Consider the following 14822-nt stretch of genomic DNA (forward strand, 5'->3'; position numbering starts at 1 on the left):
TTCAGTTAACATTTAAGATTTAAAAACATATTTTAGTATAATTTTGCAATAGTTCATATATGCCTGCCATTTCATCCTCACAACCCTATGAGTTAGATACTATTATTTTAGGCTGGTGAGATTGCCTACTTAGAAAAAGAACTTGCTGCCTAGTCTGATGACTTAAGTTTGATCTCTGGACACACACGGTGGAAGGAGAGAACCCAATCCTGCAAGCTGAAAACTATAACTTAGCACCAGTAGAGAGTACACTTATTTGTCTTTGAATTGGAGAAAAAAAAATGGAAATTATTTTTAACCATCTAAAATCATATTAAACTCAAGCTAGGAGTTAAATTTTTACATTTATTTATGTATTATTTATTTTTGCATATATGCATGTGTCACAGTGCAAGTGTGGAGGCCAAAGAACAACAAGCAGGAGTTGGTTCTTTTCTTCCATTATGTGGGTTCCAGGGATCAAACTTAAGTTGTGAGCATTGGCAGTAAGTGCCCTGATTTGCTGAGCCTTCTTGCCAGCAAGTAAAGATCACCAACTTTCTGGGAGTTGCTATCAGTACCCATTAATAACAACAAAAGCCATATATTTTATAGTATTTTAGGATTAAACTATACTGTGATATATTTTTTTAAGACAGGGTCTCTGCATATAACGCTCTATGTCCTGGAACTCACTAGTAGACTGGGCTGGTCTTGAACTCACAGACATCCGCCTGTCTCTGCCTCCTGGATGCTGGGATTAAAGTCCAGCTGAAAAGAATATATTCTTAAGGATGAATAGAACAGGTAGTCTTATACACAATCTCAGCATGCAAGAAGTTGAAGCAGGAAGAACACTGAGTCTGAGGCCATGCTGGGGTATGTAATAAGAAACTGTCTCAAAATAAAGATAGTCAGGCATTGTAGCTATACTTATCTATAAATGATCCTTGCACTTAATGATGTAGATACAAGGCCAACTTTTAGCATATAGCAAGTTAAAGGCGATTCTGGGCTACTTGAGAACCTGTCTCCATCAACAGGGAGGGAAATTGCCTTAGAGTTACCACTATTGTGCTAAAGCACCATGCCCAAAACTTGGGACGAAATGGTTTATTTTGTTGGTTTACATTTCCACAGCACTGTTTATCACTGAAGGAAGTCAAAGCAGGATTTTGGAAGCAGGAGCTGATGCAGAGGCCATGGAGGCATGCTATTATGGGCATGCTTCCTCTGGCTTGTTCAGCTTGCTTTCTATAGAACCCACAACCTCTGGCCCGTGTATGGCACCACCCACAAGTGGGCTGGGCTCTACCCTCCACCATCAATCACTAATTAAGAAAATGCCTTATAGCTGGATCTTATGGAAGCATTTTCTCAAGTGAGGTTCCCTCTTTTCAGATAACTCTAGCTTGTGTCAAACTGACATAACACTAGCCAGCACAGAAAGAAGAGAAGGGAAGGGGGGGGGGGCAGAGGAAGTCATAGAGCAAAACAGCACATAGGAAAAGTATGTGTGCGACCAAAACAATGTAGTCAGGCTCATGTTAAGAAAAATTATAAAAACCAGATGACAATTATGCTTTAAAGCCCATTCATGTAATTCTACTGCTCTTGTAAAATTAAATGTTTAGAAAGTGAATTACTATAAATTCACATTTCAATTTCTATATTTACAAGTTAAGGACAGAAGCAACAAAATAGAGAGAAGGGTAGGGAAGAATAGCAATAGCAGGAAGAGGGTAAATGATCAGTAAAATGGTTTTCCCAACAGGCAAAATGTTAAGGACTTGACTCATAGACATATACACATATATCATACATACATATCACAGAGACTTTAAAACTCTGTCTTGAAAAAACCAACAAAACTAGATTTGATCTTTGCCTCTGAGGTCCATTAAGATAACTAAAAAATTTTATCTTGGTGGGGGGGGGGAACAATTTCTACAACACAAATTTTGTTTCTGGGCTGGGTTAAGAAGTCAAGTTAAAATAATAAACTGGGCGTGGTGATGCATTCCTTTAAACTCAGCACTCCAAAGACAGAAGCAGGAGTGTCTGAAGATTTCTCCAGGCCAGCCTGGTCTAAACAGCCAGTTCTAGGCCAGTCAGGTAGTACACTGAGATCTTGTCTCAGACAAACAATGAAAACCTGAAAAGTGTCATCAATACATTTTAATTAAACTATTAAAAATGTTACTAAGATACTTGAAGATTGAAAGCACACATATATAAATGCAAACATACATATATACATATATGCTTTGTTTTTAATTCAGACAGGGTACTACTGTACACCCCAGGGTGGCCTCAAAATCACTATCCTCCCGCCTTAGCTCCCAAGTGTTAGGATTACAATGTGTGTCATTATGCTTATCTTTAAATGTATATATTTTGCACGTTTGTGCTGTTTATCTTTAAATGTATGTTTTGTATGTTTGTGCGTACAAATGAGTGTGAATGTGCATGCACCTGGGGCTACCCACTTTGTTTTTTTTTTTGTTTTTTTTTTTAAGAGAGGGTTTATCACTTGCCTAGAGTCTTCAGGCCTGCTAGGCAAGTCACTTTATCGAGTATTTCTACAGCCTTAACGGTATATTTTTTAAAAAGACGGTTTAGGGGCTAGCAAGATGGCTCAGCATTTAAGAGCACCTGCAACCCCAGTTTGACTCCCAATACCCCCATGGTGACTCACAATCGTGATTCCAGTTCCAAGGGATCTAACTCCCATTTCTGGACTCCATGGACACCAGGCATATATGTAAATAAAATATTCATACACATAAAATAATAAGATAATTACAGAGGCTCTTGATTCCTTAAGTATGAAGTAAATAAATTTGTCCTTCAGTTGAGAGAAAACAATGAACTAACTTAATGCTACTTCACTTTCCTCATGTAGGTTAGTGTTCTCAAGTTAGGCAAGGTAGTGCTCTTCTACATCCATGTTCAAAATGAGCTGAAATTCCCTGTAAACATCATTTGTAAGTTTACTTATCTCTACTAATCCTACATGATTCAAATTTGATTGACTGTGATTTTCTTCATAACACAAGTTGGGATGTGTCAAGTACTGTAAATGATAAACTGATGAATATGGGGGAAACAGTGAAAATACCTTTTAATACTGTAAAATGATTATATACTATGAAATAAGAACTCTTGAAATCTTAGTTATCTATATTTCTCATAGAATTACATAGTGAAAATAAATATACTTTGACTTCTGAATTTTAACGTATTTCTAAAATGCCCATTCCTGAAAGCAATTATGAACAAAAAGCCAAGAGCCTATTCTTTATGTATAAAAGATAGATGTTTCTATGCTACCACTATGAAAAATTTTGTAACAGAAATTTCAGTAGAGAACAATTTCAAAATAGTATTGTAGAATGAATATCTACATACATATCTGGATTCTACCAACATTTTATTCCATGTTTTTTTAATCATATTATCAATAAAATTATTAGATGTTTTAGAATTAGTCACAGGTGTCATCACTATGTGACAATCAGGGTGTATCATTCATAACTCAACACCTATTGCTTCCCTTATAACACAAAGTTTACATTCAACAAAGCGCACTGATCATAAGAGCCCCAGTGGGTTTCCACAGATGCTTATCTACATTATACAAGACCTGCCAAGTACTAAACAGTACTGTTACCCTGTAAGGTCTCCTCATGCCCCTTGTCCAGGCGATCCTTCCTTCTCATGGGCAACAACTGATCTATTATTTTCCCCAGACTATAAATTCTGGAACTCCATATAAGCAGAATTCCATCTGTTCTAGAATGTTGCATAGATGGAAAATGTATTAAATTGTTTCTCTGATTCAGCATAATATTTCAGAGATTTATTTAGCCATGTTCTTTGGCGGGGGTAGAGATGGTGAGATGGTGGCAGTAGAGACAGGGTTTCACTGTGTAGCTCTGCTGGCCTCAACTCAGAGATTGCCTGCCTCTGCCTCCAGAGAGGTGGACTAAAGGCATGTGCTGCCATGCCTGGCCTTATCCATGCTCGTAAGTAGGGTCATTTTAATTCTGCGTGGTCTGTGTTATGAATATTATTTTAGACAGTTAACTACATACTGACAGCACAAACTGTAACTGTTTCATACCTTCATATTGACGTCAGCCCCATTGCCAACCAGGAGTTCTAAACACAGTGCTCCATGTGTTGATGCAGCAGCAAAGTGCAAAGGAGTGAATCCTTTCTCATTCTTCTGATTCACATTAGCACCACAGTCTATGAGCTCATTCACAACAACATCTTGTCCATTATAGCAGGCGACATGAAGAGGTGTGTTTCCATAGGCATTTGGTTCATTCATCTATAGCAAAAAAAAATGTTAAATAATTCTTCTAGTACTACTATAAGCTATTTTCAATTTTTAGTTATATAAAAAGAATACAAAGATGAAGTTTATAATGTTAAGGTTCTTTCATAATAAATATAAAAATAAGTAATTTAGTGTTAATTGGGGTACGTACATTTAGAGAATGTGTTTCACAATGTTAAATTCCTCCACAAGAGGATGTGGAGGGCCCAGCCCATTGTGGGTGATGCCATTCCTGGGTGGTGGTCCTGGGTGCTATAGAGAGTTGAGCAAGCTATAAGGAGCAAGCCAGTATGCAGCACTCCTCCATGGCTTCTTACTCAGAACCTGCCTCCATATTCCAGCCCTGACTTCTTTCAGTGATGAACAGCGATGTGGAAGCATAAGCCACATAAACCCTTTCTTCCTCAATAGTAACTAAGACACATAAATTGATCATATCAGAATGCTAGCTAATTAAATTGATGGAAAGAGTTGATAGACAACAATATTATTGCTATCTTTCAAACCTAAGTTCTGACAATAAAAATAGAACAATACTTTGAAATGTATGCTGCTCAATTTATATACCTACATCAACTCCAAGATCTAGAAGGTACTTGACTACACTGATCATTCCACTAGAGGCTGCTGCATGAAGAGGTGTGTAAGACTTCTTATCCTTGCATGTCACTTCAGCTCCATGAAACACAAGTAATTTCACTACTTCAATGTGACCTGAAAATACATTTACAAAAACAAACAAACCCAAACAGATCAGCTCATAGAAATTATTAAATAGATTCTGAATACTTTTTAAGAAATATAAACAACACATTAAGTTTATAATGCATGATGACTAATAATTCATGCTGTAATTCAAGAGAGGAATGAAAACAATTTAAGAATTCAGGATAATTTTGACAAATGTTGGTACAAAAAACAATTTAAAAAAACAATACAACTTACTATTTTATCTAGTGTTAATCTTGACTAGATCTAGTTCCTTTACCCAAAGGTAATTTAACATCCCCCCCCACCCTCTCTCTTACTTTAATGATGTCTTCCATTATGTCATGACATGACATGACATAGTAGGAAGGAAGACACCAAATGACAGAACCTTCATCTTGGATTTCCAAAGCTCCAAAATTTGAAGGCAAAGAAATTCTGTTCAGGATAAATTACCCAATATCACATATTCTGTTGCAGTAACGCAAGGTAGATCAAGAATGAACCACTAACTCCAAAACAAAGAATACCCTTTTAATCATAATCGAGTATATCCATAACATAGAAACCATGCTGGGTCTAGACCAAGATTTACATACTTAACTATTTTAGAAACTCAACCTCAAGCAAGCCACAAAATTATTCTCATGAAAATTACTTTCATGAAAATAACTGTTAAGTCAAACCTAATTCCTTTAAAATGAAAGGCTTACTATACTCCACTGACTGTGCAAACCTTTTTAACACAAAATGTGCCATTTTAAATGGTCCCAATGAATAAGGTACAATCAAATATTCAGAAGTCTTCAAAACTTAAGGATGTAAAACTCCACATAGTATGATAGACTTTAGAATGAAACAGAACTCCTTTAACATAAGAAAAACTTTCCTTATATAAGAGGCACATATTTTTGGTGGTAAATAACACATTTTCAAGTTTTGGTCATTATAACAGAGTATGTGACCAAAATGGTATCCTTAGGTCTGGAAGTATACACTTAAAATTTCAGTGTCAGGGATGTAGAAACAGACAAATCTGAGGCTTTCTGTTCAGTCAGTCTACTATATCCCTAGGTCCCTATATCCCTAGGGCCCTGACTCAGAAAATAAGGCAGATCCCTCCAGAGGAATGACACTGGAAGTTGAACTGACACACATGTGCATGTATGAATACATGAAAACATACACATGCACGCACACACACACACACACACACACACACACACACACACACACACACATGCAGCTTAGCTCATAATAGTATGCTTAGTTTGGGTTTTGTTGTTTAGTTGTTGTTTTGTTTTTGCAGTGATGGAGATTGAAAGGCCTTGTGTATGCAAGGCAAACAGTATCACTTCAACTATACTTCCAGTCTAGTAAGATGCTTCTCAATGCATCTTCACAACTTATGCTTTATTAATCCAATTACAAGAAGAATGGATATGCAAATGAGCTTTTAGTAAACAGCCATCTTAAGTAAAATATCCCAGGCCACCATCTGAGCTGTCTCTTATTTTATTCAGTTTTTATAAAGTGGATCCAGTATTCTGTTGTAGTAAACCTCTTCTACTTGTTCTGCCTGGGCAACAACCTCAGATACTGTACAAAACTTACTGTTGTACTTTTAAAAAACTTACATAAATGCCAAAAAGAACCCAAAATCATTATTTCTCCTAAATATATTTAAAAAAGTACATACCCATATATGCTGCCCAATGGATGGCACGCCTATCTTTCTTGTCAAAAGCATTAATATTGGCACCTCTAGACAGTAGCAGTTTGACCATCTGGAATAAAAGTAAATAGTTTCATGGAGATTAAGAGGTAGAATTCTTTGTAAATATGCCTTGTGATTATTTGATCTCTCTGGCACTGGAATTGCTGCAGTTATAAAAAGGAACTAAAATACTGAAGGACATTTAATATAATATGATTAACACAGGAGGGAATTCACTGTGCTACCGAAGTCAGGCTGTGGCCTCCTTTAAGATACCACTTTGCAACTCAGTATTTTAAGAACTATCTAAATAAATACAAATCTTGAAAGTCTAAAGCTGGAATACTTAAATAGAATTTGTGTTGCTATTTATAACCTAAAGTCTTATTAGAGAATGTAAAGAAGTATCTCTCATACTTTTAATGTTTGAAACTTAATTTAACCCTTATGGTAGATCCACTATGTTTAAATTAAATTATTACAAAGTATACTTTCAAATTTTATATTTCAAATTCAATTACTTACAAAGGCAATTATCTCATATTTATAATTGTATCCCCATTTTGTGATTAGATCTATGCTACAGTTGATGCAATGATTCACAGCATTATAATGAAAAGAACAATGAGGCTACTAGGTTTCCAGCTGCAAAATATTGGGAATACCATTCTAAAACTGTTTTGGTGTCTGCACATTGAGGGACTAGGATCTAGATACACTGGAGTACAACTTGTTTCAGTTGCTTAGAAGAGGCTATGTATGAGGATAGCCTGAAGTTTGGAACACAGTAACATTTCATCTTAAATTAAGAAAGGGAAGTGAAGAGAGTAGGAACAACAATACAAAAAAGAAAGAAGGAAGGAAGGAAGGCAGCTATGGGGGGGGGGGTGGAAAAGGTTCTTCTAACTCTGGTTCAACTAGGCTTGCCAATGCTTGATTAAAGATAATTCAATAAACATTTTGTGTATGTGTATATGTGGACACATCAGAGGTTAATATCGGGTGTTTTCTACAGCTTGTTTGCTTGCTTGTTTGTTTAGACAGGGTTTCTCCTTGTGCCCTGGCTATCCTGAAACTCACACTATAGACCAGGCTGGCCTCAAACTCAGAGATCCGCCTGTCTCTGTTTCCTTGAGTGCTGAATTAAAGGCATGTGCCATAACTGCACAGCACTTCAACCTTATTTTTTTGAGACAGGGTCTCTAACCTGCAGTTTATCAATTTGGGCAGGCAAGCTGACCAACAAGTTGCAGAGATCTGGCTGGGATTACAGTGTGCACCATCATACCTATGGGTGCTGGGGATCTGAACTCAGGTCCTCATGCTTGCACAGACAGCACTTTATGGACTGACCCATCTCCCCAACCCTATAGTGACTAATTTTCTTTTTTTTAATTAAAGTTTATTTATTTATTATGTATACAGTGTTCTGCTAGCATGTAAGCCTGCAAGCCAGAAGAGGGCACCAGATCTCATTATAGGTAGTTATGAGCCACCATGTGGTTGCTGGAAATTGAGCTCAAGACCTCTGAAAGAGCTGTTTGTGCTCTTAACTGCTGAACCATCTCTCTAGTCTGATTTTCTTAATCTGTTTTCTCTTGTTGGTTCTGACACTAAGGGATTATCTTAAAGATAAACTACAAGAAAGCATTGTTTCTAAACATTGCCTTTCTTATCCATTATCTCTTTTCTTCTTAAAGAACAATTATTGCTAGTCAGGCGTTGGTGGTGCATGCCTCTAATCCCAGCAATCAGGAGGGAGAGGCAGGTGAATCTCTGTGAGTTCTAGGCCAGCCTGGTCTACAGAGCAAGTTCCAGGGCAGGGTTCAAAGCAATACAGAAAAACCCTGTCACAAAAAAACCAAACAAAACTAAACAAAGAAAAAACAAAAACGATTGCTGCCTCCCTGTACTTTCTTGACAATGATAGAATATATTTCTTATGTTATCCAATAGCCAACAGTGCTCTCATTTTTAGGTCATTATGAAATTGTAGTGTACGTGTATTACGAACAAGGTAAATTTTAAATTTGAGAACACTTGTATCACTGAAAAAGAAAAAAGGTGGGATATTTTGTTTGCTTTTCCTATTAACTGAATGAATTAAAAGATGGCAAATTCATTAATAACCAAAGCCTGAAATAAAAGACAGTTTCTAATTGAATGCACTTACCTCACCATGCCCACTGAAAGCTGCATGATGCAATGCAGTTCTCCCTGCTCGATCCGATACATTCACATTACTCAGAAGAGGTACCAAAGACTCAGCACACTTTACAGCTTTATTAGCAGCAGCTATATGTAAGGGGGTCTGCCAATTTTTGTCTCGAGCATTAACATCGGCAGAATGCTTCAAAAGTATCTGAACTGCTTCCTAAAATATAAACAAGAGAGGTAAATACTTTTTGAAACTTATAAAGATGAATTCATATGGAGAAAATAAAAGTGTTGAAAGAGCCCACTATAAGTAATGGGAATTTAAGAATGTATTCTGAGTTTAAAAATAGTACTCAGAGCCATAAAAGATGTATTTTGGTAAAAATACTCTTTTCTCACTAAACTGACAGCACTCTCTATTAAAATGTACAATAAAAAAGCAAAGAAATGCATGTTTTTCATTAAGTGTTCATATTAGAAAAAACAGATTTAGTGAATATATTACATAACTAATAAGATTTACTATTCTACTATTAAATACACAAAAACTTAAGACATTAAAAAATCACTAGGTCTGGTTCATTAAATTAGTACATAAAGGTCTTCTATTGTAATGCAATTTAACATGAATAACGTGAAGCAAGGTAAAAATTACTGTCTCAAGAAATTCATCTCCTTAGAAGCACATGGAAATTTTACACCATCACTTTTATAAAGCAGATGTTTGCCAGGATTCCTAGGATTGCCAGAGTTCCTAGAAATTTTAAATATATCGTTGACATTAAGCAACATAATCATAATTAAACAGCAAAATTGTCTCCTTATAGTGATAATCCTATGTTTGGTAAGTAAGTACAAAACCACATATAAAAATGATTTTTTAAAAAACAAATTAAAACTTTATTACAGAGACATTGCAAATAAGAAACATTACATAAAGAAATCAGCGAGACCCAAAATGGCATAACCTTCTATATTTAGAAGAGTCATCCTGACGCTGTGGAACTTCACACTGGATTGTACTTTCAGTACCAATTTTTTTTTTTTTTAATGCATTTAATCTACCACAGTCTCCATCCACTTCAAACCCATGAAAATTATAATTTTAATTTTTCTAGTTTGAAAAACAATGAACTTTATATCCTTTCATAACTTGTGTTCAATACCTGCTTTGTACTCTTCCTCATCATCTAATATTTACCTGTTTTGTTCTCCTTTTTACATGTTATACTATATACACATACTTGTTTGCTTATATACATTACATATGAATACATATATAAATTATAGTCCATAGTCCAAAAGAGGAAAAACATGCAGTATTTTTTCTTTCTGAAACTATGTGACCTCAATTAGTATTATATATTCTAAATCCATCAATTTCCCTGCAAATTGTGTTTTCATTTTTCTTTAGAGCTGACTAATATTCCACTTGTATCACATTTTAATTATCCATTCCTCTCCTGATGAACAACTAGGTTCATTTCATTTCCTTGCTATAGTGAATAAAGCAGCAATAAGCATGAGAGTGCAACTATCTCTGTGGATGGCAAGAAATAATAAAGATTAGAGAATAAATTAAAGAAATACTAAAATAACAAAACATAAAACCAACCAGAGTTAGTTCTTAAATCAAAAGACTGTCATTAAAACAGACTCCAGCAAATTGCAGAGCTTTACTAGTGATTATTACAAAAAATTATACTGTAAAAGGCTGGATAACCCAGAAGAAATAGATTTTTCTTAATGTATAGGAGATAACAATAATATAGACAAACCAATTACAATGAGATTGAAGCCACAGTCAAAGAGTTTCCATCAAAAAGCCCAGAACTACATAGACTCTCACTGCTGAATTCTATCAAACTTTCAAGAAAAATCTCATACCAATTATTCTTAACTTGTTCCACAAAACAGAAGATGAAGAAGCACTATCAAATTCATTCCATGAAGTATTATTCTGATGCCAAAACCAGGTAAAGACACAAGAACAACAATAAGAAAACTACTGACCAGTTTCTTTAATGAACACAGTTGCAAAAAAATCTCAGCAAAATACTTGCAAATAGAATCCACGAACACATAAAAGAGATTATATATTATGACCAAGTAGGCTTCATCCCAGAAAGGCAATGTTGGTTCACATACATAAATTAATAAATATGATATACTATATAAATGCATATAAGGATAGAAACCACATAACCAATTGGATTGATGTTTTAAACAAGTGTTTGAAAAAATACATTAAACTTTCACGATAAAGTTTTGGAGATATCAGTAATAGATGGAACATACTTAAAAATAACAGAGTATATGTGACAAACCTATAACACACATTATAGTAAATACAGACAAACTGAAAGCACTTCTTCTAAAATCAGGAACAAGACTTAAGAACGCCCACTATCCCTTCTCTTATTTGATAAAGTCTTACCTCAAAGACAGAGATTGGATAAAAATAGGGAAGGAAGAAAGAACACTATTTTTATTTGTAGATGGCATTGATTCTTGACTTTAAAAACTCTGTGATCTAATAAACAGAGTAAAGTTGCAGAATACAAAAACCAGCATTAAAAAGATACCCCAGTGATCTTCATATATACCAACAATGTACTCTCAGAGAAATATAGAAGTATTCCGTTCAAAATAACTCCCCCACCAAAAAAAACCTGAAATACTAAGGAAAATAAGCCAATCAAAGAAGAAAAACACCTCCACACAACAAAAACATCAAAACACTGAAAAAGGAAATCACAGAAAGTACTAGATGATGGAAAGACCTTTCATACTCTTTGACTGACAGTATAAATACTGTGGAAATGGCTGTATTATCAAAAATATACAGATTTTCTGCAATTATCTACCAAAACTCTGATGCCATATTTCATAGATCACACAAACAAATCAAATCAATAAGTGTACTATCCCACTGAGTATATTTAGGGGGGAAAAAAGAATCATATGGAACCATAAAAGACCACAAATAGCCAAAGTAATCCTAAGGAGTAAGAACACTGCTAGGAGTATGACAACACATGATCCGAAACTATTGTTATCAGTGTAGTGATAAAGACAACCTAGTACTGGTAGGAAAACAGGTAGGAGGATCAATGGAAACAAAAAAAAAAAAAAAAAAAAAAAAAAAAAAAAACCACTATCTGAAAAAAAGATAGCCCATTCAACAAATGGTGCTCTCAAAACTGGTATCTATCTGTAGTAAACTGAAATCAGATTAATTTTTAACCTTCTTTTAAAAAAGCAATTTAAAATGGATCAAATTCCTTAATTTAAAATCTGAAACACTGAAATAAAATAGACAATAGTCTTCAAGATACTAGGTTCAGTGAGAACATTCTGAATAAATACTATCAGCACGGGGACTAGCCCTAAGAATCAACGAATAAGATTATATGAAAATTTAACTATCAGCAACAGAAACTAACAACAGAGGAAACAGCACAGGAGAAAGTCTTTTCAAGTACACTTTTCACAAGGAGCTAATATCCAGAACTTACAAAGAACTGAAGAATTAAATATCAAGGATATAAAACTGTCAATCAACAAACGGGCAAGCAAGTGAATCAAACAGTTTTCAAAAAGAGAGACAAAATGGCCAGTAACTGATTTAAAAAAGTATTCAATATCTCTAATAATCAGGGAAATACAAATTATCTATCAAACATAAATACAAACACAAACTACTATACAAATACAAACTACTCTTATCCTATTTAAAATGGCTTATCAACAAGAAATCAAACAATGGGGGCTGGAAAGATGGCTCAGAGATTAAAGAGTATTTGCTGCTCTTATAGGAAAGACCCTGATTTGGTTCCCAGCACCCACACTACAGCTTACAAACATCTGTATCTCCAGTTCCAGGGGACCAAGGGCTCTCATCTGGCCTCTGCAGGCAAAACCTCAAGACACATAAAATAAGCTTAAGTAAAAAAAAGACAGACAGACAGATAGATCTTACAGTGCTAGGAACATAACTAAAATCATTTTGTGTAGAACCATTCTGTGTGACTTTGAAAAATGTAATGTTGGCAAGCTGTGTTAAGGGGCCCATCATAAGGCAGCTCAGATAGGAGCCAAGCCTGACATACCAATGAAACAACCCTGAGCAGTGAGCTCTGATAGAGTAAAGTTAATGCCAAATGGAACAGTACAAAAACTGGAACTTTGGAGGCGGCCCCAGATCTTACTGCTGTGCTCCCTGAGATGGGGCATTTCAAGCCAATGCACTGATCTCCATCTGCAAAGAGATTTTGAACCTGGCTACTGTGTGACTTTGGGTTCTGTAATCTTCACATTTCTTGCAGAGCTGATGAGTTTATAGACTCGTCTGTCAAGCTAACCTCTGGTCAATAAATATTCTTAATCATCTTCTGGAGCTTCCAACAGTGCCAGCCCCAGGTGTGTCACAACTGAAGCAACTCCCAGCAGATGCTGGTCAAGCTCACAGCTCATTGGTTCTGCTTGTCACAGTCAACAAATGTTGGGAAGATGTGGAGAAAGAGGAACCCATATTCACTGCTAGAGGTAAAAATTAACACTGCCATTATGGAAATTAATTTGGAGGTTCCTTAAAAAATTAAAATTAGAACTACTATATGACTTAGCTTTCATTCCTGGGCATATATAAAGAACTTAATTCTACCACTTACAAGACACTCAACTTTTGTAAAATTGCCCTTTGGTGTTCTTATATAGGAGAGAGAGGATACTAACTGACCACTATTCTTACCAAATTGCTCTAAGATACAACTAACTACTGCACAGGGAGAGCATTAAAGTGTGAACTGCTATAAAGTTACAAGGGTTCAAGGCATAAGCACAACTTTGATCTTTGAAATAAAGAACAATCACAACTTCATGAAATACAGGAAACAGCACTTGTACTTAGTAGGGCTGGCAAAAAAGACTGAAGAGATGCTCAGGAATGTACTAACTTGCTGAGGAAGTCAGGCAGCAAATCAAAAATACTCAGAGGCCTCTGATCTCACAATTCCATTCCAGTTAGAGAAAATAAACAGAGCTCTTCAAGAATGCTGTCTTAGTTACGGTTTCTACTGATGTGATAAAACACCATGACCAAAAAAGCATCTTAGTAGAAAGGGTTTGTTTCATCTTAAAACTTATGAAAAAAAGTCAGGGCAGGAACTCAAGCCTGGAACATAGAGGCAGGTAAGCAGAAGTAATGGAGGTGTGCTGTTTACTAGCTTAGTCTTCACAACTTGCTCAGTGTGCTTTCTTACAGAATGGCACTTGGAAGGATGAGGCAGGAAGGAGGATCAGGAGTTTGATGTCGGCCTACGTTACAGAGTAAGAGCCCATTGCAAAGAAAAAGAAGAAAAAATTCTCATTTTGGATGACAAGTTGTATCAAGTTGAAAAAAACAAACAAAACAAACCCAACCAGGACAAATGCTCATATCAGTTTCTTTTGAACAGTCATAAAATAAAATATGCAAATATCTATCAATAAGAAATTTGAAAGGCAACTGTATAATATACTCAGCAATAAAAGGGAACTTATTATTAACAGCATCATCATCAAATATTAAATAGGTTATGTTGCAGAAACCAAAACAAAAATAATACATATTATTTGACTCAATGTTTATAAAGTTCTACAACAGGGAAAATGATAGTGATATAAATCATAACTGTAGCTTCCTCTGGGGATACAGAGGGATACAGAAAACTGAATAAAAGGAGACATTGACAGGGCAAGTTAAGTTTCTCATGTACTTTAATGAAGAAGTAAAATGACCGAAAATGTAAGGTCCAGGTTCTTGGTCACCTCTTCAAACATCTGTTCTCATAAAGGTGTTATAAGGTGTAGAAGATGGTAAAGATTTTAAGAATAGTTTCTAAAAATGTCAGTTATCTTAATGGACAAGCA

General features: G+C 35.4%; 1 protein-coding gene across 5 annotated transcripts in view; it reads right to left on the reverse strand.

The window, feature by feature from the left end:
* The window catches only part of Ankrd28 (ankyrin repeat domain 28), a 132691-nt gene that overhangs the window by 30374 nt on the left and 87495 nt on the right, over positions 1 to 14822 (reverse strand). For all 5 annotated transcript variants that reach the window (XM_051177852.1, XM_051177854.1, XM_051177853.1 and 2 more), the window contains 4 exons: positions 8926 to 9126; positions 6735 to 6822; positions 4899 to 5041; positions 4106 to 4318 (listed from right to left, as the gene is read on the reverse strand). In XM_051177852.1, coding sequence (XP_051033809.1) covers positions 4106 to 4318; positions 4899 to 5041; positions 6735 to 6822; positions 8926 to 9126 — 645 coding nt within the window. The remainder of the gene's footprint in view (positions 1 to 4105; positions 4319 to 4898; positions 5042 to 6734; positions 6823 to 8925; positions 9127 to 14822) is intronic.

The sequence above is a fragment of the Phodopus roborovskii genome, unplaced genomic scaffold (genome assembly GCF_943737965.1).
Source record: "Phodopus roborovskii unplaced genomic scaffold, PHOROB, whole genome shotgun sequence".
Lineage (NCBI taxonomy): Eukaryota > Metazoa > Chordata > Mammalia > Rodentia > Cricetidae > Phodopus > Phodopus roborovskii.